The sequence below is a fragment of the Macaca mulatta genome, chromosome 4, assembly GCF_049350105.2.
Source record: "Macaca mulatta isolate MMU2019108-1 chromosome 4, T2T-MMU8v2.0, whole genome shotgun sequence".
NCBI classification, from domain to species: Eukaryota; Metazoa; Chordata; class Mammalia; order Primates; family Cercopithecidae; genus Macaca; species Macaca mulatta.
In genome coordinates this window covers 125,154,863-125,179,321 of record NC_133409.1, presented here as the reverse complement: position 1 = coordinate 125,179,321, position 24,459 = coordinate 125,154,863, and the positions used below count along the sequence as shown (strand labels likewise).

General features: G+C 36.0%; 2 protein-coding genes across 9 annotated transcripts in view; both read left to right on the top strand.

The window, feature by feature from the left end:
* The window catches only part of BAG2 (BAG cochaperone 2), a 406,790-nt gene that overhangs the window by 334,958 nt on the left and 47,373 nt on the right, over nt 1–24,459 (top strand). The gene's annotated exons all lie outside the window — the stretch shown is intronic.
* The window catches only part of ZNF451 (zinc finger protein 451), an 82,433-nt gene that overhangs the window by 25,453 nt on the left and 32,521 nt on the right, over nt 1–24,459 (top strand). For 7 of the 8 annotated variants that reach the window (XR_003728605.2, XR_013416066.1, XM_077998856.1 and 4 more), the window contains 4 exon segments: nt 9,124–9,249; nt 13,440–13,551; nt 17,789–17,939; nt 19,499–19,625. Coding sequence is in view for 6 of the 8 variants with exons in the window: in XM_077998856.1 (XP_077854982.1) it covers nt 9,124–9,249; nt 13,440–13,551; nt 17,789–17,939; nt 19,499–19,625 (516 nt within the window). In the remaining 2 variants the exon portion in view is untranslated. 8 annotated transcript variants of the gene reach the window in all.

The window sequence follows — 24,459 nt, the reverse complement described above, 5'->3', positions numbered from 1 at the left end:
TTGAGAATGTAAGAATTTCATAGTAACTGAACCAGAATCTGCCTTTAAGCTTCTTCTGGCTTTACATCCTCCTTAATTCTATGCAATTGTGCGTTTGGAAGAAAATTGATGCAGAGATTGATCTGAAGTATTGGCAAACAGAAGACCCCCAATTTCCCCAATATTTTTCTTAAGGCTTTCCTATACTTCTCCCCAACACCGATTGGCTAACATTGATAGCTTATTAACTGTCAGTATGGACCCTTTAATATTATGTGTTTTATTTAAAGACATTAGTCTTTAAGGTCTTTAAAGAAGGGTGACCACAGGAAGTACTTCAAGGAGGATAACCCTGAAGATCCTATAGCTGCTAATACTCAAAATGAAACTTAAAAAAAAAAATGATTTTTGCTATGGATCCGAGCCAATTCAATTTTAGCTTGAGAATTGAATTCAGGTTATGTCTGAAAGCCTTATCTTTCTTAGAAAAGCTCCAAAGACCTAAGTGATAATCAAGTTACAGGCTTTGTGGGAGATGGCAAACCCAGCCTAAGGAAAGCAGTCTGGAATTTTACAGTTTCACATTAAATTACACTTCAGCATTGTGGCATTAGGGAAATGGTAGAAATTCGCAGTGCTAAGAATTGAGTGACCCCTTTAACCAGCTACCTTGACCCCCATACCCAAGATTTGTAGTGAAAAAATATTGTATGGGCTGGGTGCTGTGGCTCACACCTGTAATCCCAGCACTTTGGAAGGCTGAGGCTGGCAGATCACTAGAGGTCAGGAGTTTGAGACCAGCCTGGCCAACATGGTGAAACCCCATCTCTACTTAAAACGCAAAAATTAGCTGGGCGTGGTGACACACATTTGTAGTCCCAGGTACTCGGGAGACTGAGGCAGGAGAATCGCTTGAATTCAGGAGGCAAAAGTTGCAGTGAGCCGAGATCACACCACTGCACTCTAGCCTGGGTGACAAAGTGAGACTCCGTCTCAAAAAAAAAAAAAAAAAAAGAAATCATATGACTAATAGAGTCTGCCTCATCTACCTAATCTTTTCCCAGTTTAAAACATCTTTCTTTAATACATCCGTTTTCTCAGTTTTAAAGTGCTAGCTTCAAAATTGGCAGATTTTAGTTGAAGCACTTGCTTTCTCTATTACCATTTCTTTTCCTCTACCCCTAGCAGATTTCCCCTAAATATGTTTTCAATATTGGTAGCCAGAGTTCCTTTTTTTCTTCCTTTTTAAGAAGAAAATAGAACCTGGCACGGTTGCATGTACCTATAGGCCCAGCTACTCTGTAGGATGAGGTGGGAGGATTGCTTGAGCCCAGGAGTTTGAGTCCCGCCAGAGGACCTTATCGCTAAAGGAAAAAAAAAAAAAAAAATCAGAGAAACTTTCTCCTCAGTGGGAAGAAGAAAGCCCAGAGTCAATTCTAAGATGTCTTTTGTTTTCAGCATTAGGGCTTGTGGGTCTTTTCAGCCCTTCAGTGTTGTGAAAGAGAAGAAACAGATCAGCAGGATTAGTAGGGAATAACAGAGGCAATTCATTGAGACATAACCATGTACAAATTGAGTGTCCTTTATCTGAAATGCTTGGAACCAGAAGTGTTTGGATTTTAGATATTTTTGGATTTTGGAATATTTGCATTATAGCTTTTGGTTGAGCATCCCTGATGTGAAAATCTGAAGTCTGAAATGCTCCAAGGAATGTTTCTTTTGGGCTTCATACGGGCACTCAAAAAGTTTTGGATTTTAGAGCATTTTTTTTTTCCAGATTTTTGGATTAGGGAAGCTCAACTTGTCATTAAATAAAATATGTAGGCTACTAATAGCTAAATATAAGAAAAACAATTATAGTAAATAATGACAATGCCAACAGGTTTTAAAACCTCTAAAAGGTGATGTTAAGCTAGTGATTAATTTTAGAGTGAAGTTGAAGAGATCCAAATGAATGTTTAAATGGCTAAACAACTTCTCTTCCTGGTGTCGTATGTTTTGATAGCACGTGAGTATAATTCGAAGGGAGTAAAGTTTTAAGAACATACTTACATGACTAGTGGATTACTGAAATTTTTTCCTGCTGGATATATAATTGCTGTGTTTCTATATTTAATTTTCATTGACCTTTGCATCAAGAGTATATGCAAAAGTCAATGAAAAGTACTGCATCAGAATCATTAAGTATGCTTTAAAGTAACCATTAAGAAGAATAAATATTATGTAAAGCTTTTCCGAATGACTGTAACTTCAAAAGTAACTTAAAATGGTTTTATTATGGCCTAGAACAAAGTAAAATGATAGTGGAAACATCAGTTCAAGGATAGTTCTTCCTGAGTTAGGATTATCTAAATTTATCTAAAACATGACCCTCTTCCTGTCCCTATAATATTCACATTGTTGTTATGACACAGGAGTTTCAGAGAGACCAAAAAATCCCTTGATTTCCTATCCTCACACCCACATGGCTGCATAAGTGACTTAATGTTTGAGTAGGAAATATTTTGTTTGGGGTAAGGGTAGCAACTTGAAATATCTTGATAAATTTTCTGCAGCTTGTAGTCTCCAGATTTTTTTTTTTTTAGGCATAAGATATACTTTCTATTTAGGAATGTCAGTCCTTCTCTCAACCTTATAGGAGGAGAATTGTCATTACTGTCTTTTTTTGGGGGGGGGGGTAGGTAAACAGTAATTTATACCTTGTCCAGTTTGCTCGTATGTTAATGTGACCTTGGTTTACCAGGTCAAGCATGACTTTTGCTAAAGTTTAAAACCTAGAAAGTATTATCTCAAGAAAGTTAACACACTCTATACCTATGTTTTAATTTTACTAACATCTTTAAATTAAAATTTATATTTGTGATCTGCACTAAATTTCCTTCTCAAGGTAGTACCTACATTTTGTAGTTTTTGCAAGGAGTAAATTTAATTTGCCCTTTTTCCCCCTTTTTTTAGAAGACAGAGTCTCGCTTTGTTGTCACCCAGGCTGGATCATAGCTCATTGGAGCCTCGATCTCCTGGGCTCAAGCAGTCCTCCTGCCTCAGCCTCCTGAGTAGCTGAGACTATAGGCACATGCCACCATGCCCAGCTAAGTTTTTAATTTTTTTTGTAGAGACGAGGCCATGTACTCTTAGCTACACTGGTCTCCAACTCCTGTGCTCAAGTGAACCTCCTGCCTCAGCTCCCAAAGTGCTGGGATTACAAGTGTGAGCTATTACACTCGACCACTAATTTGCTTATAAGACAGATTTGCCTGTACTGAGGGATCAAAGTTAAGAAAAATAACTTCCTGTGACTGCCATTTCTGAGGACCTGCATTGCCTTGTAACTTGTAAAAGGATATTTTGAAGTTAGTAGAATGTCACCTACTACCTGGGTGCAAGGCTGTACGCTGCCCAAGTGGTCAGAAAGTGAGCTGGGGTTACTTCTACCTAAAGTGGTCCTATAAACAGTCCCTACTGCAAAGGTGTACCCTCATACTGAAAATACCAATTTGGCCTTTTTATATATGCTTACTTCAGTATAACTTCTGTCTACTTCTAGAAGTCATACCTGCTGTTTGACTTGGCTAGTGCATCACTATCCCACTTTAGATAAAAATTGGGTTGTACATAGGTGACTGATTTGCCCAAAGAGTGGTATTTTGTTTGTAACTAATTATTCTGGTAGAAGAAGCCAGGGAAGGCCAGGCGTGATGGCTCACGCCTGTAATCCCAGCACTTTGGGAGGCCAAGGCAGGCAGATCACCTTAGGTCAGGAGTTTGAGATCAGCCTGGCCAATGGCCAACATGGAGAAACCCCATCTCTACTAAAAATACAAAAATTAGGTGGGTGGTGACACGTGCCTGTAATCCCAGCTACTCGGAGGCTGAGGCAGGAGAATCACTTGAACCTGGGAGGCGGAAGTTGCAGTGAGCTGAGATCGCGCCACTGTACTCCAGCCTGGGTGACAGAGCGAGACTCCGTCTCAAAAGAAAAAAAAAGCCAGGGAAGATCTATTATTTTTCTTTTCTTAAAATAAACTTTTTTAAAAGAACAGTTTTAGGTTCACCGTAAAATTGAGCAGAAAGTACAGTCAGACAGTGTCCACTTACCTCCTCCCCTCCCACCCCTCCATGCGAAACCTCCACTATCCTCATTGGAAATCACAGGATACATTTGTTTCAATCTGTGAACCTCCATTAACACATTATGTGCTTCTAGTCTCCAGAAAAATTTAGGCATAAGATATACTTTCTATTTATGAATGTCAGCCCTTCTTTCAACTTTGTAGGAGGAGAATTGTCACTACTGTCTTTTTTCATGTGGTAGGTAAACAGTAATTTATAAGTTGTCCACTTTGTCTGTATGTTAATATGACCTTGGTTTACATTAGGGTTCATAGTTTACATTAGGGTTCACACTTGGTGGTATATATTCTCTAGGTTTTGACAAATGTATACTGACATGTATCTGTCATTGTAGTATCATCTTCTGTGCCCTGCCAGTTTATCCCTCCTCCTTGACTATCCCCTGTCAATCACTAATCTTACTACAGTTAATCTTACTACAGTTACCGTAATTTTGCCTTTTCCAGATTGTGATATGTGGCCATGCAGTATGTAGCCTTTTCAAATTGGCTTCTTTCACTTAGTAATAAGGTGCTTTTAAGGTTCCTCCATGTCTTTTCACAGCTTGATAGCTCAATTCTTTTTAGCATTGAATAATGTTCTATTGTCTGAATATACCAAAGTTTATCCATTCACTGATTGAAGGACATCTTGGTTACTTCCAAGTTTTGGCACTTATGATAAAGTTGCTGTAAACAGCTGTGTGCAGGTTCTCGTGTGGACGTAAGTTTTCAGTTCATCTGAGTAACTACCAAGAAGCCCAATATGTTTAGTTTTGTAAGAAACTGCCAAACTGTTTTTCAAAGTGTGTTTACCATTTTGCATTCCCACCAGCAATGAAATGAGAGTTGGCTCTTGCTCCACATCCTTGCTAACATTTGATGTTGTCAGTGTTTTAGATGTGGCCATTCTAATAGGTGTATATTGGTGTCTTGTTTTTTTAATCTATGCTTCCCTAATGACATATGATGTTGATCTTTTCATATGCTTAATTTTTCATCTGTATATCTCCTTTGATGAGGTGTCTATTTAGGTATTTCCCCATTTTTAAGGCAGGCTGTTCATTTTCTTCATTTTCTTATTGTTTAGTTTTAAGAGTTCTTTGTATATACTGGATTACAGTCCTTTATCAGATGTGTCTTTTGCACATATTCTCCCAGTCTGTGGCTTGTGTTCTCATTTTTTGACATTGTCTTTTCCAGAGAAGTTTTAAGTTCTAATGAAGTGCAGCTTATCAATTATTTTTTTCAAGGACTGTGCTTTTGCTCCTGTATCTAAAAAGTCATTGTCATGCACAAGGTCATTTAGATTTTCTCCTATGTTATCTTTTAGGAGTTTTATATCTTGTATTTTGTCCTGTGATTCATTTTATGTTAATTTTTGTGAAGGGTGTAAGGTCAGGGTCTAGATTCATTTTTTTTGCATGTGGATGTCTGCTTGTTCAAACACTATTTGTTAGAAAGACTGTCTTTTCTTCATTGTATTGTTTTTGCTCCTCTGTCATAGATCAGTTGACTTTATTTATGTGAGTCTATTTCTGGACTCTTTGTTATGTTTCATTGGTCTGTTTGTCCCTTCTTTTGACAGTACCACACAGTCTTGATTACTGTAGCTTTATAATAAGTTTTGAAGTCAGTTAGTGTCGGGCGTATGACTTTGTTCTCCTTCAGTACTGAGTTGGCCAATAGGAGTTTTTTGCCTTTCCATATACACTTCAGAATGAGTTTGTCATTATACACAAAATAATCTGTTAGGATTTTGACTGTGATTACATTGAATATATAGATCAAAGATCAAGTTAGGAGAACTGACATCTTGACAATAGTGAGTCTCCTATCCATGAACATGAAATATCTCTCCACTTCTTGAGAGGTTCTTTGATACAAAATCAACTACAAAAGTCAGTGTCATCTCTTATACCAATAACAGTTAAGCTGAAAACCAAATGGAGAATACAGCCCCACTTACAATAGCCACACAAAATATTGAATACCTAGGAATACACCTAACCAAGGTGTGAAAGATCTCTATGAGGAAAACTACAAAACACTGCTGAAAGAAATCATAAATGACAAGCAAATGGAAAAACATTCTATGCTCATGGGTGGGAAGACTCAATATCATTAAAATGGCCATTCCGTCCAAAGCTTTCTATAGATTTAACACTGTTCTTATCAAACTACCAATGTCATTTTTCACAGAAGTAGAAAAAAAATTCCAAAATGTATATGTAACCAAAAAGCCTGAATAGTCAAGGCATTCCTAAGCAAAAAGAACAAAGCCAGAGACATCACATTACCTAATGTCTAATTATACTACAAGGCTACAGTAACCAAACCAGTATGTTACTATTATAAAAATAGGCACACAGACCAATGGAATAAATTAGGGAACCCAGGAATAAAGCAGCACAGGCACAACCAACTCACCAACTCATCTTCAACAAAGTCGACAAAAATAATCAAGAAAGGATACTCTATTCAATAAATGATGCTGGGAAAACTGGCTAACCATATGCAGAAGTGTAAAATTGGACCTCTCACCATATATAAAAATTAACTCGGTGGATTAAAGACTTGAATGTAAGACCTGAAACTATAAAAATTCTAGAAGAAAACCTAGGAAATACTCTTCTAGACATTGGCTTAGGCAAAGAACTTATGATGAAGACCCCAAAAGCAAACAGAACAAAATCAAAAATAGAAAAATGGGACTTAATTAAACGAAAGAGCTTCTGCACAGCAAAAGAAACTATCAACAGAACTAACAGACAACCTACAGAATGGGAGATAATATTTGCAAAGTATGCACCTGACAAAGGACTAATATCCAGAATCTATCAACAAGGAAAAAAACCAATTCCATTGAAAAGTGGGCAAAGACCATGAACAGACACTTCTCAAAAGACAACATACAAGCAGTCAAGAAACATGAAAAAATGTTCAACATCACTAATCAGAGAGATGCAAATCAAAATCACTATCAGATACCATCTCACAGCAGTCAAAATGGCTATTTCTAAAAAGTCAAAAAGTAAAATATTGGCAAGGTTGTAGAGAAAAGGAAACATACACTGTTGGTGGACGTGCAACTTAGTTCATCTCCTATGGAAAGCAGTTCAGAGATTTCTCAAAAACTAAAAATAGAACTATGATTCCACCCAGCAATCCCATTACTGGGTGTATATCCAAAGGAAAATGCTGGGCATAGTGGCTCACACCTGTAATCCCAGCATTTTGGGAGGCTGAGGTGGGAAGATCACTTGAGCCTAGGAATTTGAGACTAGCTTGAGCAACATAACAACCCTCGATCTCTACAAATAAGTTACCCAGGTATGGTGGTGTGCACCTGTAGTCCAGCTACTCAGGAGGCTGAGACAGGAGGATTGCTTGAGTCTGGCAGGTCAGGGCTGCAGTGAGTTGTGATTGTGTCACAGCACTCCAGTCTGAGTGATGAAATGAGACCCTGTTTCAAAAATAAATAAGAAATCATTTCACCAAAAAGACACGTGTACTCATATGTTCATAGCAACACTATTCACAATAGCAAAGACATGGAATCTACCTGTGTGCCCATCATCAGTAGAATGGATAAAGAAAATGTGGTATATGTACGCTGAGGAATACTACACAGCCATAATAAAGAGCGAAATCATTCTGCACAGGTGCAGCAACATGGATGCAGCTGGAAGCTGCTACCTTAAGCAAACTAATGCAGAAACGGAAAAACAAGTATCACGTGTTGTCATTTATAAGTGGGAGCTAAATTTTGGGTTCACATGGAGAGTAAATTGGGAACAAAACTCCAAAAGGAAAGAGAGAGGGTAGGGGGACAAGGGCTGAAAAACTTCCTATTGGACATTATGTTCATTCTGTGGGTGATGGAATCAGTAGAAGCCCAAAGTTCGGCACCATGCAGTATACCCTTGTAACAAACTCTCAAATGTATCCTTGAATGTGAAATAAAAATGAAAAAAAAAAGTTTTTTTGAGTTCTTTCATCAGAGTTTTGTAGTTTTCTTCATACAGATGTACACATTTTGTTATATGATACCTAAGTATTTCATCTGGAGGGAGTACTAATGTAAGTGGTGATTTTTTAATTTCAAATTCCACTTGTTCATTGCTGATATATATGAAATCAATTGACTTGTGTATTAACCTTGTATCCTGCAACCTTGCTATAATTGCTTATTAGTTCCAGGAATGATTCTGTTAATTATTTTGGATTTTCTACATGGATGCAAACTAAAAGTTTTATTTCTTCCTTTGCAATCTGTATACCTTTTATTTCTTTTTCTCATCTTACTTCATTAAATGGCTAGGACTTTTAGTACAATGTTGCGAGTGGCAAGAGGGGATATCCTTGCCTTGTTCCTTATCTTAGTGTGAAGACTTACTGTTTCTCATCATTAAATGGTGGTGTTAGCTGTAGGTTTTTTGTAGATGATCTTTACAAATTGAAGAAAGTTCCCTTCTTTCTTTGCTGAGAGTTTTTATCATGAGTGGGTGCTGGATTTTGTTAAATGCTTTTTCTGCATCTATTAATATAGGATCATATGTGAGGGCCCCTCTATGGCTGGCTCCCCAGGAATTTTTAACTCTCAGGCTTGTCCACACTAAGCATCCATTAGAGTTTAGTTTCCTATGGAGGTTCCTGCTAGAAGGTTTCCCCTTTAGTAAGTTGATGTTGTTTATTTGCCTCTCTCTTTCCAATTTTAGGGGTTGGTGCTTTGCCTGATGACCCCACCTCTCTGACAGATCTAAGAAGAGTTTATTCTTCAGCTTTTAAGTGAATAAAGATGATAAATGTCCTAGTAGCTCATTTGTCTACTTCTTGAAAACCAAAGATGCTGGTGGATACTTGACAGACCTACAAAATACTACATAAAACATACAATACACAAAATAGGTTCTTACAAGTATAACTCAAGTAAATGGTTCTTTAGTATAGTAGCTGTTTGATGAATGGATGTATGTTATCCAAATGCTAATTTTGTTAATTAAAAGGAATGAAAATTATTTTTCTATTATAGGAGAATGTTAAACGTAAAGACCATATTGATCATCAGAAGGATAAAGTTGCTTTAACTCTGGCTCGTTTAGCCCGCCATGTTGAAGTGGAGAAACAGCAGAAAGAAGAGAAGAATAGAGCATTCAGAGTATGTGGCTATTTTAATCAGTATTTTATGTAATTAAAAATTATTTATAATAAAGGTTGTAAAGAGAAACCTTTAATTAAAAAAATGATTTAATCAAAGCTCAGCATGTACCCTAGATTGCTCATAAATTTCGTAGTAATTGATAATAGCTTTTTACATTTATTTTTAGTTTGTTGGATTCTTATCTGTATATAGGAAAAGAAGAAAAATAGAATTAACTGAGTGGACTTCATTTTTGAGAATTAAAAATAATGAATTTCTCAAAGCAGATGAACAGTTAACAAGTTTCTGGTTATTTTATCATAAGAGTGAAAAGAGTTTATCAGGGCTTTTATAGATATAAGCTGTTGAAAGATTATTTTCTACTGGATAGAACCAGACTGCTTTCTCAGATTTTAGCTTATCCTTCCAAATTAAATCCATTACTGAAAGGAAGAAATTTGAAGCAGGTTTGTAGATGAACTGCTGTGTGGAAATGAAGCCCATTTTTAGAATCTTGCATGATATAAATTTTTTCTTTGACTTGCTTTAGAAGGCCCCAAATGAAATTACTTAAAGAATTCCCTCAATACTGACAAATGTCCTTTAGGAGCAGAATGTTGATACGTTGGGTAAAAAACTCCATACTAAAGTACAAAAATAGAAATTTAAACCATGCCTCTGGCCAGCAGCTGTTTAGATTTCAGTAGATCACTAGTTTTATAGACTTTGGGTTTCATTCTGTGAATGGACAGTTTAGAGATTCTCCCAGGTCAGAATAAGCACTATGATTTTGTAATTTTAACATGCATGTTTTTGATTCCTTATTCCATTGGTTATTATAATTTGTGTATTTCTGTAGCATCCTAATCTGTTATAAAATGGTGTTTAAATTTAGAAATAAGCTAGTTTGGGGGCTTTTACTTTATGATGTAATATCAATTAAATTAGACTATGGTATTCTAATTGTATGTTTAAAATGCTTATTGCATGTATACATATGTGCACACAGACACACACATATATGCAAACACACAAAATATTATTTTTATCCTGGCAGAAACACTATTCAATTTTAAGGAAGTTCCCGCCCACCCCCCCCAGAACTATAAGTATGTTGTTTGATTTTTTTTATGTGTCATATCTCTTTGACAGAGGAATTACTTGAAAACTGTCTTACTTTCCCTCAGGTTTCCTAAGTGATGCTAGCTTCTTTTCCCAGGCAATCTTAATGGCTACATAGATAATAAAGTTTTTGTGATGAGCCCAGAATCTTGTATAGTCACTGTGACAACTAAGTTTTTTCTTAAGGGTAGTTTCCGCCTCCACCCATGTAAATGGTCATTCATTTTATTAAATACTTTACATTGAATATCTTTTTAGAAATTTTGAAATTTTGAATTTTTTGTTTAACCAGTTGGAAAGAATAAATTTGTCTAGATTTCATTCTTCTTTAAGGAAGAAAATGACTCACATAGCAAGCTCATTTCTTGCTATCCAGCCATAATTTTGTTTTTCTAACTTGATTCCCTTTATGGATTACTTATTTTTTAAAAGTAGATGACAAAACAACAACAACAACAACAACAAAACCACCCAGAAATGAAGATAATGAAACTGAAATAGAAATAATTTTTGAAGAATTCTAGTGAATGATAATTCTGGCTAAATTTAGACACTGTAGAAAATGTCTTTCAACTATTGTAGGCCTTTGTGAATTGTTGGTGTCTTCATTATTAAAGTAAGTTATCTTACTTTTGTGCTGGAGAGGTTTCAAAGAAGAAAAAAGGAATATTCATTAAAATCTTCACTGGAGGCTAGAGACCTGGTGGCTCATGCCTATAATTCCAACACTTTGGGAGGACGAGGCGGATAGATCACCTGAGGTCAGTAGTTCGAGACAAGCTTGGCCAACATGGTGAAACCCCGTCTCTACTAAAAATTTAAAAAAAAATTAGCCAGGTGTGGTGGCACATGCCTGCAATCTCAGCTACTTGGGAGACTGAGGCTGGAGAATTGCTTGAACCTGAGAGGCGGAGGTTGCAGTGAGCCAAGATCGTGCCAGTGCACTCCAGCCTGGGCGATAGAGCAAGACTGTCTCAAAAAAACAAAACAAACAAACAAAAAAACCCAAAATCTTCACTGGATACTTCACTTTCAGAGATCACGTGTTGTGCTTACCATTTGACTGGCTACCAGCTTTGTGTATTGATATTCCAGGAGTTAAGACGACTTGCAAGAAAGGGTGTAACCCTGAAGTTTTTGAAAGTTACTTTGTGATAGATAAAAAGGGTGGCTAATTTTAGGATGATTTCAATAAGTGTTTTTTGAGCATTAACTATGCATGTTCATAGAGTTCAAATTCTATTGTAAGAAATGCCAGAGAACTTGAAAAAAAAACCTATTTAATTTTAATTATTGGAAATTGTTAAAATAAGTATGCTAGTAGTTGGTATGTAGTAATATTTAATCTCAATTATTTTACTTTAATTGAAGGGTTTTTATTGTAATGGATTATTGCAAGGAACTTTGATAAATTGTCTAATTTAATATATAAGATGGCTTAGGATATATCTATCGGGCTATTGCTTTCTTTGGATAGGCTAACTTTGATTTTACTATTGTTTGTTTCTTATTGCATGTTATTCAGTATAGTGATCCTGTTGGATACCCTTTAAAAAAGTATTTGGTGATTTTTGAAGTTGGGATACTGCATACTCTATGTATGAAAAATACAGTGCACATTAGCACTTTAGGACTTTAGTAGTCCTACATGAAAGTAACCTTTTAACTTTTGTGTTAAAACTAGTGTTTCTATACTTAATTTGATTACAGAGAATTTTAAAAAAGGCATGTAATGCATGTTAACATTCATGAGAAGTAGTATTCCATGGCTCTAATTTGAACAATGTCATGTAGATTTTCTTCAGATTAAAATCTTGATCCACTCTTTCCCCTCACTTATCCTTCCTGATAGAAAACCCTGTTACACTGATAGCTAGGCCACACATTATTATGGTTTATATCTTACAAATCCAGTGTTGCTGACTCTGATTCTTTTTGAAGTACATGTAAATCTATTTGAGAGGCAGTATGATTATACTCGTTAGTGCATGAAGTCTAGAATCAGATTGCCAGGGTTTGAATTCTGACATTGTTATATATCCTTGGGCAATTTATTTGACCTCTCTGTACGTCAGGTTTTTCATCATAAAATGGGAACAATAATACCTAAAATCTAAAGTCTTTTTAAAACTGCCTCACACATGGTTAGTGGCCAATAAGTGTTAATTTTAATACACATGATTAGAAAATATACAAATAGTTTTATGGATAATATAACTAGAAAGATTAGGCTTTTAGCAATACAGAGCATCTAGTTCAGCATTGTCATTGGCCTGCTGCCTGCTATAAATAAAGATTTATTGGAACACTGCTACACTCACTTCTTTACATTTTGTTTGTGGCTGCTCTCCTGCTACAATGGCAGAGTTGAGTAGTGGCAGTAAAGACTCTGGCCTGCAAAGCTGTAATGAAATATTAACTAGCCCTTTGGAAAAGTTTGTCAACCCTTGGTCTAGATGGCAACAAATGCTTTATACTGGCACATATTAAGTGCTGATGAGTTATGTTATTAATATTACTCAATGAACAAATACTTTTTAGGTTCCTTCTGTATGTTTCAGATTAAATATGGAAAATTTGAAAAAATACATAAAAGTTTGAAAATAATCCTTTAAATGGAAATTCCTAGAAGTAGCCTTAATAACTTTTAATACATCTATTTTCAGGCTTTTTTTTCCTCTGCAGATATAGTTGCATATGGATTGAAATTATTCTTTGTTTATATTTTGCCTCATTTGTTTAATACAATTTGGCAAACTACTTGATATCAAAAGTATATTCCCACACCTTTGAAAAATTTGGCTAATGTTTTTAATGACATTCATCAAATGTACATACCATAATTTATTTAAATAATACCCTGTTGTTAGGGATGTAGGTTGTAGTGAATTTTGTGCAGTAACACTGGTATACACATCTTAGAGCATGCATTTTTATTTTGATGTATTTCTTTGGCATAAATTTCTAGATGTGGAGTTCTGGGGATAAAAAGTAATCAGTATTTTCTGATCACTAATGTGTCAAAATCCTTTTCTCAAGGAAAACAGGTTAGTAATCTTAATTGAGTTTTTTCTTAATGTCTTCAGGAAAAAATTGATTTTCAGCATGCTCATGGGTTACAAGAATTGGAATTTATTCGAGGACATTCTGATACAGAAGCAGCAAGACTGTGTGTGGACCAGTGGCTAAAAATGCCAGGTATTCTTTAGAAATTACACTAAGGTTACCTAGCTTCCCCAAAGCCTTAAGGCAGAAAGTACATCTGTTTTATGCCGTTGCTAATAAGCATATAAGGTATTAAATTTTGTTTCAGTGATACTAATAACACCTCATAATGGCCTACTTTATAATGGCCTACTTTGCCCATTGTCTTTCTTCTTTGGCACAAGTATATTTGAGTATAAGCAATATAGGTCATACCTGAGCTCATTAGATATTACTCATTTATTCATTTATATATTTAATAGTTCTGCATGAAGTAGTACATATGTCCACGGGAGGTGTGTAACAGATTATTTGAGGTTCTTAGCTTCTCTAAGGAAATGGAATTTAAACTGAGATCTAGAGGATTCATGTTTACTTATGTATTCATCAGTGCAGCCTATGTAGATATTTAATAAGGAAGCATCCTCATAGGAGACTTGTCAAAACATTGGGTAGCTTCTTCATTACTAACTCTTTGCAGATCTTAGATTCCTTGAAGAGTTGCTGTGGAACATTTCTTACTCCACCAGATAATTTGGTGGCATTTTCAAGAGCCAGTAGGAGAGTCCCACTATGACAACTTTCCTGTCTTGTCTTGAAGAATATCTACTCTGCCTTTAAAGGGTCAGGATATCCACAGAAACCTTAGCTGTGGATTTAATCCAACAAAGTTTAATTGCAAAAGGTCACAGAAATATCTATGCATGCAATGCTTAACTTTGTTGAATCTAGGTATCTTGGATTCTAAAGTTACTTTTCAAGGGCTTTCCTTTGAATAGGATCAAATTGCCACTTATAAAAGAATTCTAATAATTTATATTTATTGGTACTTAGCAGTTCATTCCATTTGATACCTGACATAATCAACATTTTTGACACTTGGCCACCCCCTGAAACTATATTTTCTCCTTATCAACCTGCCTGTGCCTCGCAAACTCCCCTCCTGCCCCCAAAAACCTTTTTCTTTGTTTTCTTCTTATTTGCCTGTGGGGTTTATACATGGCCAACAAATAATACAGTACTAGGGATTGCTGAGTTAATATGGTTATTGTATATCATGTCCAATTATGTGATAAGCCTATCTGGATTTATTCTATATAAGTTTGGTTGCTCAGCCATCTGTGATCTCAGTTCTTTATTCATTTCACTAATACAGTATTTATTTTGTTGGATTGATCCGTTGATGTGTCTGTCTCTTCCACCTGACTATATGCTTCTTGGGCACAAAGACCAAATCTTACTAATACTTTTTAGTGTCAATTCCTTAAAAGAATGCTCAGCGTAGAGATACTCGATAAATGTTGGTTGAATTTTTATAGAGGTAGGCTATAAATATTTGCATAATGAACACAGAAAGGAAGCCTAGAACTTGGGTTCCAAATCTTACTGTTATTAAACAAAAAAATTATATGACGTTCCAGATCTACTTTGGCAAAAGACACATAGAAAATATGGTAAATGGTTTTGCCTCTTGGGGTGTTTTTTGAAAGCTTATAGTTTTAAAAAATCCCTCTTCATGTACATTCAGTTCTCAGTGGAAGAACTGAATGGCTAGCTCAGTGGTGTCATCTTTGCTGCATCAGAATATTCTGGGACCTTTTAAACAGATGCCTACACCTCATTATCTCCAGAGATTCTTATAGGGCATCTGTACTTTTGGGAAAGATCCCTAGGTAGATAGGAAAATGGGCTAGAACTAGAAGACTTTATCATCTCTAAGGTCTCTTCTAAAAATTATCTCATGAGTCTGACACTTTCAAGTCCTATATAGAATGGTAGTTGGGCCAGTAATACGCCCTTCAAGCTTAATATCTGGCCTCCAGATTGTCAGAATATTGTAATGCATTGTAAATTGAATCTTGAGCATCTGTTTTTGTATTTCCCTGAGCAGGTCAAGTAGGATCAAATGAGTTATTTAGCTGTGTCTTTATGGTACTTTCAAGATTAGTGTTTTCTCTGCCTTTCAGTACTGGCTTTTTGATGGCTGATGAGCTTAAGCCTGGAGTTAAGGTCTGTAGTTTTGCTCTTTTTTGTGTGATGGGCTCAGCTTTTTGCTTGGTCTCTGAGGCAGTGTAAAAATAAAGTTTGGAATCTATTGCTTGAACAGCTGCTATAGTATTGGGCTATATTTGGTATGGTGCTATTCCATAAATGAGCTTTAGAGAGTGCTGAGATCCTTTAAGAGCATGTAGCTGGGGAAAAGAGAGAGGAATCACTGTTCTCTTTAATTATAGAGAGTGAGATTCTACTTCTCAGGAGCATTAAAGGACTCATTCAGTCTATTTCAAAATACAGTACTCAGCTGTTATAATTCAGTTCTTTCATTAGAAGTATTTTAAGTACCTTACTTATAATTATTCGAATGTTGGACAATCCATTCTTTATGGATTTTTAGAGTTGGCCAGTTTGCATAAATTTGAATACTTAGTATTATAATTTTTTAAAATGCTGCCTGTACTCTTTAAGAATAAAACTGTTTAAATCTCTGTATTTTGCCTTTCCATGGGGAAGCCTCCCCACCCTTCCACCCAGGAATTGGCTTCTCCAACTTTATTTTTATCCAGAGCCATTATTTATAGCTGAATAAAGGTCCTAATAGGAAACATCTGGAATGTGGATGGACAATTATAAAAGTTGTCATAATTCTTACTACATTAAGAATGTTAAAGATAAAAAAGTATATTGTCATTTTAATGCCTCTTTAAGACTAAAATATGATTAATTCCATGCTGTCCATTATTTGTTATCAGAACATATTTATAAACATTTTGACAGTTTGATAGAGGCATTCCCCCAATAAAGACTAAAGGAGAGGAAAAGCAATTAAAACCTTAATCACATATAATGATTTTGGGATTTAAAAATCATATTGTCTTAAGAGAATAATTCTATTTAAATGCTTAGGGCTTTGTAGAAAATTCAATAAAGATAAATATTTAGTTTTTTGCTATATGAAATATTCAAAGCATTTGAGCGAAATAGTCCACAAGAGATAGTAATAAAAGAGAGAGTAATCAAACTGTCTTTGAATCAGAATACTTGTGGTTGTTTTGCAATTGTTTTTATACGACTTAACTCTTTAAATTTTTCTTCATATATCATGTGTTGGGAGTTTCCTTGAGGACATTTGGCTGGGGGATTCATCTACAAGTTTTGTGACTTTAAGATCAAAATTACAAAGAAAGAAAGGGGTGAAAAATGGACCAGGATAAAGGAGGATTAATTAATTAAGAGAAGAAAATGGTAGACAAACTATTTCCTAATTGGCTTTTTAAAGGGAAAAAGAGAAGGGACAAAATAGGATAAGTAGAAAGGGGAGAGATATCAACAATAAGTAAATCTCTGCTTTGTGTTCTATAAATTTGTTATCCCTTGCCCTTATATTACTTGATGTCCAAATTGGAGCTGATTGATCAGTGGCTTGATTCCTCAGAAAATAACACACTTACCCTCCTTGCATCCCTGCTGTTTTCACTCCATCCTCTCTACCCCAGTTATGTTGTTTAATATAATTTTCATAGAGCTCAGACCCTTTATAGTGTAGCTAACTTTATAATACAGCTAAAATAGTTAAAAGAGAAAATAAGACTTAGAGGAAAAGATCTGGCTGGGCACAGTGTCTTATGCCTGTAATCCCAGCATTTTGGGAGGCCAAGGTGGGAGGATCACTTCAGGTCAGGAATTTGAGACCAGCCTGGGCAACATTGAGAGACCCTGTCTCTACAAAAAATAAAAATATTAGCTGGGCATGGTGGCATGTACCTATAGTCCCCCCTGCTCAAAATGAAGGGAGTAGGGGCGTAACCTTCTAATGCATTTGGTCTTTAACACATCTTAGCTGTTGAGCTTAAAGAAAAGGATTTTTTTTTTTTTTTTTTTTTTTTTTTTTTACCTAAAGGGTATGCTACTTGGAGCTGGGCATGGTGGCGTGCTCCTGTAGTTTGAGCGACAGCAGAAGGATTGATTGAGCCTGGGAAATATAGCAAGATGCCCATCTCAAAAAAAAAAAAAAAAAGAGAATGCTACTAGGTGATATTAAGGACTTTTTTTGGTCACAACTTATTTACTTTTAGATTATTATATCTTTTATAAGAGAGGTAAACAATTATAATTAGAATCATCCAGTTGATGCTATATCATAATTTTCATTGTTTTGTCCTAATTTTGATCACTAGCCCAAAGGATAAGTATCTGAAATAATAACCTAAGAATTCATATTCTGATGATACAGGACTCAAAACAGGCACAATTAATTCTGGAACAAAAAGTTCATTCCGAAGAGGAGGCCAAATGCGAGTGTCTGGGAAACCAATTTTATGTCCTATAATGCACTGTAACAAGGAGTTTGACAATGGGCACCTTCTCTTAGGACATTTGAAAAGGTAAGTAGGGTATTCAGAATAGTGAATGCTGAGGATCTAGTGAGCTACAAAGTGATTTCATAAAATGAAAGCGTAATGCACCTTTGCCATTATGATTATATAGCTTTATATTCCAAACTCAAATTATTTTGTGCCATTATGATATAATTTTTTCAATTGGTGAAGTCAGATTCTTCTAGTGGGTGTACCTTTTAGCTTTATGGGTATAGCTTTTAAATATTGGTTTTTCCCTGATATAGCTTATAAAGTTCTAAACAGACTTTTTCCATTGAAATCCAGATAGTTTAGTTTTAGAGAAATCCTGTCCATAAATGTAAGTTTCAAGAGACAAGGAGCACATACAGTTATTTGGTCTAGCCTGAAGAAAGGTAATAGGCATTACAAAATAAATGTTAAAAGCAAACTAATGTAAGCAAAGTTAATAATAAAAATTCTATTTATTAAAACCTATTTTATCAATTTACTGAGTTTGGTGGTGTTTTTTGTTTTGTTTTGTTTTGTTTTGTTTTTTGAGATAGGGTCTTACTCTGTTGCCCAGGATGGAGTCCAGTGCAGCTTCCACCTCTCAGGCTCAAGGGATCCTCCCATCTTCCCATCTCAGCCTCCTGAGTAGTTGGGACTACTGGTGTACGCCCCCACACCCAGCTAATTTTTGTATTTTTTGCAGAAACGTGGCTTTGCCATGTTGCCCAAACTGGTCTTGAACTCCTGACCTCAAGCAGTCTGCCCACCTCAGCCTTCCAAAGTGCTGGGATTACAGGCGTGAGCCACCACGCCCAGCCAGTTTACTGAATTTTTGAATAGTGAAGCTTGAGAAAGTAGGTATCAAGGGAAGGTTGTATTAAACGTTTGAATCCCCATAGCCTCCCTTTCTAATAGTTGAAGAATGGGAAATTGAGAGTCTGGGGCTCTAAGCCATTGTCTTTCCCATATGTCTTACTGTACTTATGCCTTACCTTATCAAGAGAAGCTTCTAGAGAGAGTTGCAGCATTCTGTGAAAAACCACGTAAAGTCAAAGCTGGACCTGGGGTCAGGGAGGGAACAAAACTCGGTAGCATACTATATCTTAGCTAAAGTGCTCCAGGCAGTTTAAAATAATGCAGATTTATTAAATGTTAAAAATGAACATTAAAAGGATTAAAAGCCATTAGGGGAAACAAGTGTACTAGAAATCTTAGCATGAGATTATTATTGCAGTGATTTATTTAAAGTTAGTTGTAAGTCTTATGGTAACCAAGGCAAGAAGTAAAAGATGCTGGACTTACGATTTTCAAACGGGAAGTTTACCAGTTTGGTAAGAAATGCCTAAATCTGTTTTACCAGCTAGTTAGTACATATGAAATCTTGCATTAACTTTTACTCACTTTCTGAGGGAATTGCTGAGCATATGGGAACCACTTGATATTTACTATATATGAAGAACATTACTTAATATTTCAGTAGAAAAGTGCAAAGTTCTGAATGTGTGTGTGTATGTGTTTAGCTTCACAAATGAAGTGACATAGTTGTTTCCCTAGAAGGCAGATTTATCTAATGTTACCTCTCTTTTGCTGAGTAGGTTTGATCACTCTCCATGTGATCCAACAATTACACTACATGGACCTTTCTTCAGCTCCTTTGCTTGTGTAATATGTTATAAAAAATTTGTTACTCAACAGCAATATAGAGATCACCTTTTTGATAAGGTAAGAGCATGTCCTAAATTAAGAGTATTATTTTTCTAGATAGCCGTGGAGTTAAGTGTAGGTTTTTTCATGCTGCTCTTAAGCTTGCAATTACCAGTGATACGCATAAGTATCAAAACTGTGATTGTCAGTTGAAAATAAAATGATTTGGGCCATTGAGTTATTATAGGCAGGTAAACTTGATACCTTACAATCAGCAGTCCTAGAGATTATCATCAAAATCCTTTCATGGAGTTGCTCTGTGAAATTAAACTACCTTGTTCAAGATGCACTGAGTGAGTCACTTGATGAGAACCAGAACCCTGTTCTTAAGTCCACTGTCTTTCACTGCTTGTTGAAATGTTGGAGCCATATAGTAAATGACAAGTTATTAATGCTAGTTTTAAGGAATATAACTAGTATTTAAAAAGCTATGTTATATAATTCTAATTAAGTGTTAAATCTTAAGGGATACGAGTTGATTCATGATATGCAAATCCATGTAATACAGAACTCTAATGGGTTTTTACCATATTTGATAGGAGGTATCCTTAATGACTTATTAACATTGCAGAAGTAATGTATGTTCATTATGGAAAATTTTTAAAATATTAACAAAGACAAGAAATCACCCTTAATCTCACAGAGATAAGGACTGTTATTAACATTTTGATATATGTGTTTTTAGTATTTCTCCATATATAGATAAATGTTTTTACGTAAGGTATCTAAATTGTTTTGTGATTTAAGGCAGTGTGTTGCAAACATACAAGCTTAAATAATCAGATCAGTGCATACATTTCTACATTTTAAATCAATGAATAATTTTCTTCTGTATGAATATAATATTTAATAAATTTCCCATTGGATGTATTGTTTGTTTTCTATTATTAAAAGCAATGCCACATTAAATATTCTATTAACTAAAAACCTTTGAGAATATCCATATTTGGATATTTGAGTAAATGTCAAATTGGATTTACCAAGTAAATATTAGATTTTGAAATAGTAAAATATTTATTCAGTTATGTTTTCTGAATTTGCTTCTATCTAGAGCTATACCTGGAAAGTAACATGGAGAATAGCTTGGATTCTGTGTAGGTTCACAGCAGAGAATTAAAGCTTGCATTCTAAGTTTATCTAATTGAATTCTGCAGTCCTCCCCATCTTTGTCCTGGCACTAGAGAACATTTCCAGAACAGATGTGCATCTTGAAGCAGATTTTATTTTACATTTTTTCATGAGTTTTTGAGAGCCTGTGTCTTGTTCATTGACTAGGCCCTGTAGTACAAGAGAACTTAACTGTAGTTCTTATACACAAGGAGCTTGTGCTCTGGAATGAACAAGCTTTAATGGTACAACATAAGTGAAATAGGAGTTCAGAGAAAGGGGAGAGAAGTATGAGAGAATTTGGCAAAGCTTTATGGAACAGAAGAGGTTCTCCAGGACTGGATTTGGATAGATGGAAAGTAAAAATGATAGAATTCTAGGTAAAATTGCAAAGCCTAACCAGAATAGTGACTGTAGGAATAGATAGCATCCAAAAAGGAGTTAATATAGCAGGCCTGAGACTACTGTTTTTACAAAGACTTCCTTGCAATGTTGGCTCTTGGCTGGTGTATGAAAACTTGGATTTTGAGAGAGTTTCTTCCATTCTCTTTATATGAGTCGCTTACTGTGCAAACAGTAATACTGTGCAGTGTAGTTTATGCAGAACACCTGCTTTCCTTATGGGAGCCTGGAATTTTGGTACATGCTAGGCAGAGGTTTCCTATATGACCAGACCCCAGTAAACACCTTGGACTCTGAATCTATAATGAGCTTCCCTAGTAGACAGTAGTTCACATGTGTTATCACAGCTCATTGCTAGGGGAATTAAATGTGTCCTTTGTGACTCCTTTGGGGAAGATTTCTTGGAACCTTGTACCTGGTTTCCTCTGGACTTTGCCCTTTGTGCTTTTTCTCTCTATTGATTTTACTTTGTATCCTTTCATGCTGAGTTTAGTGAGTCCTCCTGACAAACCATTGAATCTTAGGGTAGTCTTGGGGATTCCTAACAAAAATAAATAGTAACATGATCATAAAGGCAGGATTTTAAACTTGATATTGGCAAGAAGGAACTATTATAGAATAGTGACATGATGAAAATAACACATTATTCTTTTAGAGTTAGAAGGACTTCTAATTCTAGAGCCCAATTCCTTCCCTTTTTTTAGAGACACTGAAGAAACTGAGTGGCATTAGAATGGCAGTATTGTTCAGAATGGATTCAAAGATGTGGATAAAGAGACCAGTTTAGATGACTTTTGCAGTAATTTAGCTCTGAGATGAGCCAATGGCTAATTAGGTAATGGCATTCAGAATGAAGACCTTAAAGTGAAACCAAGAGACATGTTGAAGAAAGAAATGATAGGGTTATCCATTTCCATGACAAATGGAAGATTTGGGGAAAGAAGGGAAAAAAGGTGAAAGAGAACTACATTCCATACTTTAGTGTTTGCAATAGGTTACTGATGTTCTGCATTTTTCAGAATTAGAGTTCTTTCAGGACATGTTTCCCTATTCCAGGTACTGAGTGTTTTCTCTACTATAATGAGTATATATGTCTGTTTTCTTTAGTAAATTTGAGTAGGTAGTTTAACTTTAAAATGAGTTACTTCACTTATTTTTTCCCCATATTTCATTAATTTGTTTTTTTTTTTTTTTTTTTTTTTTGGAATCACACATTCCATGCTGTTTTGCACTCCTTTTTGCCTTCTCTCTAGGAAGAAGATTTATGACCTTCACCGTTCTGAAAAGCTGTATGGTAACATAGAAAGGGCAAAGGCTTTGGTATCAGACAGACCTGGGTTCCACTGTTACTTTTATTAGCTTCATGTTCTTAACAGGTTACTGAATCTGTGAGTTTAGTTTCTTCATCCCTAAAGTGGTATCATTATACTTACGTACGAGATTGTTAAGAGAAAATGTAATACTGTATAAAGCACTTCAGGCCTGACCCGTAACCCTCAATGATTGCTTATTCCTTGATATTTGTCACTACAAGGACCCTAAGGAAACTAGTATGCATGGGGGGTTGTAATTGCCTCTTTTAAATTAACCAGAAGAGGTCACTAGAAGATTGTATAAGCCTTGCTGTTTTTTATAGGTATGAATTCTGTTTTGTAAAGATGGCAGTTCCCAATGAAAGAAAGTCAGATTATTCACACTTTGCATTGTTTTCCTTGCTTCCCTCCCCCATTTTCTTTCATCTTCAATTTCTTCCCTCTAGAGTAGGCCTTCTCAAACTTTAATGTACACACAAATCACTTGGAAATTTTGTAAAAATGCAGATTCTAACTCAAGATGTCTCAGGTGGAGCCTTAGATTTATATTTCTAACAAGCTTTTAGGTGATGCCATTGCTGTCGTTCCTTGAGTCATACTTTGAGTAGCAAGTTTCTAGTGGCTTTTGACACCTAAATCCGTCCAATGGCTATATCACTAGATAGCACACTGCTTTTCTTCCTTTTGTGTGACAGTGGTGGTAGATGTACTGTAAGCTCCTTTGTACCTCAGTGTCATTTGTGAGTTGGTTGACGCTACCACTGGTTATTCTGTTTCTAGGGCTACTGTATCATCTAAGGTGACTTTTCTTCTTTGCTAACCCATCTTCCCCATCCCTAGGCAACCACTAAGCTACTTTGTGTGTCCATGGATTTATCTATTCTGGATATTTTATGTAAAAGGAATCAAACAATATGCAGCCTTTGTGACTAGATTGTTTCACTTGTCATAATGTGTTTCAAGGCTTATTCATATTGTAGCATGTATCAGTACTTCATTTCTTTTCATTGCTAAATAATATTTCATTGTAAGTACATATGCCGCATTTTATTTAACAGTTCATCAGTTGATGGACATTTGGGTTGTTTCTACTTTTTAGCTGTTACGAATAATGCTTCTATAAACAAACATCCAAGTTTTGTGTAAACATACGTTTTAAAATTGCTAGGTCATATGGTACCTTTTTAATTTTTTTGAAGAAATGCCAAACTGCTGTCTAGTGCACTGCACCATTTTACTTTCCCTCCAGCAATGTTTGTGGGTTTCAGTTTCTCTACATCTTATCCATACTTACTACCTGTCTTTTTAAATTTAGCCATTCTAGTGGATGTGAAATGGTATTTTGGTTCTACCTTTTTTTTTTTTTTTGAGACGGAGTCTCGCTCTGTCGCCCAGGCTGGAGTGCAGTGGTGCAATCTCCGCTCACTGCAAGCTCCACCGCCTCCCGGGTTAATGCCATTCTCCTGTGTCAGTCTCCCGAGTAACTGGGAGCACAGGCGCCCGCCACCACGCCCGGCTAATTTTTTTTTTTTTTTTTTTTTTTGTATTTATCAGTAGAGACGGGGTTTCACCGTGTTCGCCAGGATGGTCTCAATCTCCTGACCTCGTGATCCGCCCACCTCGGCCTCCCAAAGTGTTGGGATTACAGGCGTGAGCCACTGAGCCTGGCCCTACCTTTTTTTTTAAGACGGAGTCTAGCTCTCTTTTGCGGGCTGGAGTACAGTGGTGTGGTCTCCACTCACTGCAACCTCTGCCTCCCGGGTTCAAATGGTTCTCCTGCCTCAGCCTCCTGGGTATCTGGGATTATAGGCGCCTGCCACCACACCCGGCTAATTTTTTGTATTTTTAGTAGAGACAGGGTTTCACCATGTTGGCCAGGCTGATCTCGAACTCCTGACCTTGTGGTCTGCCGCCTCAGCCTCCCAGAGTGCTAGGATTACAGGCATGAGCCACCATGCCCAGCCCTATTTTTTTTTTTTTTTGTACAAGTTTGTATGGTGTCTTTTAATGTAACCAGAAATATGGTAAAA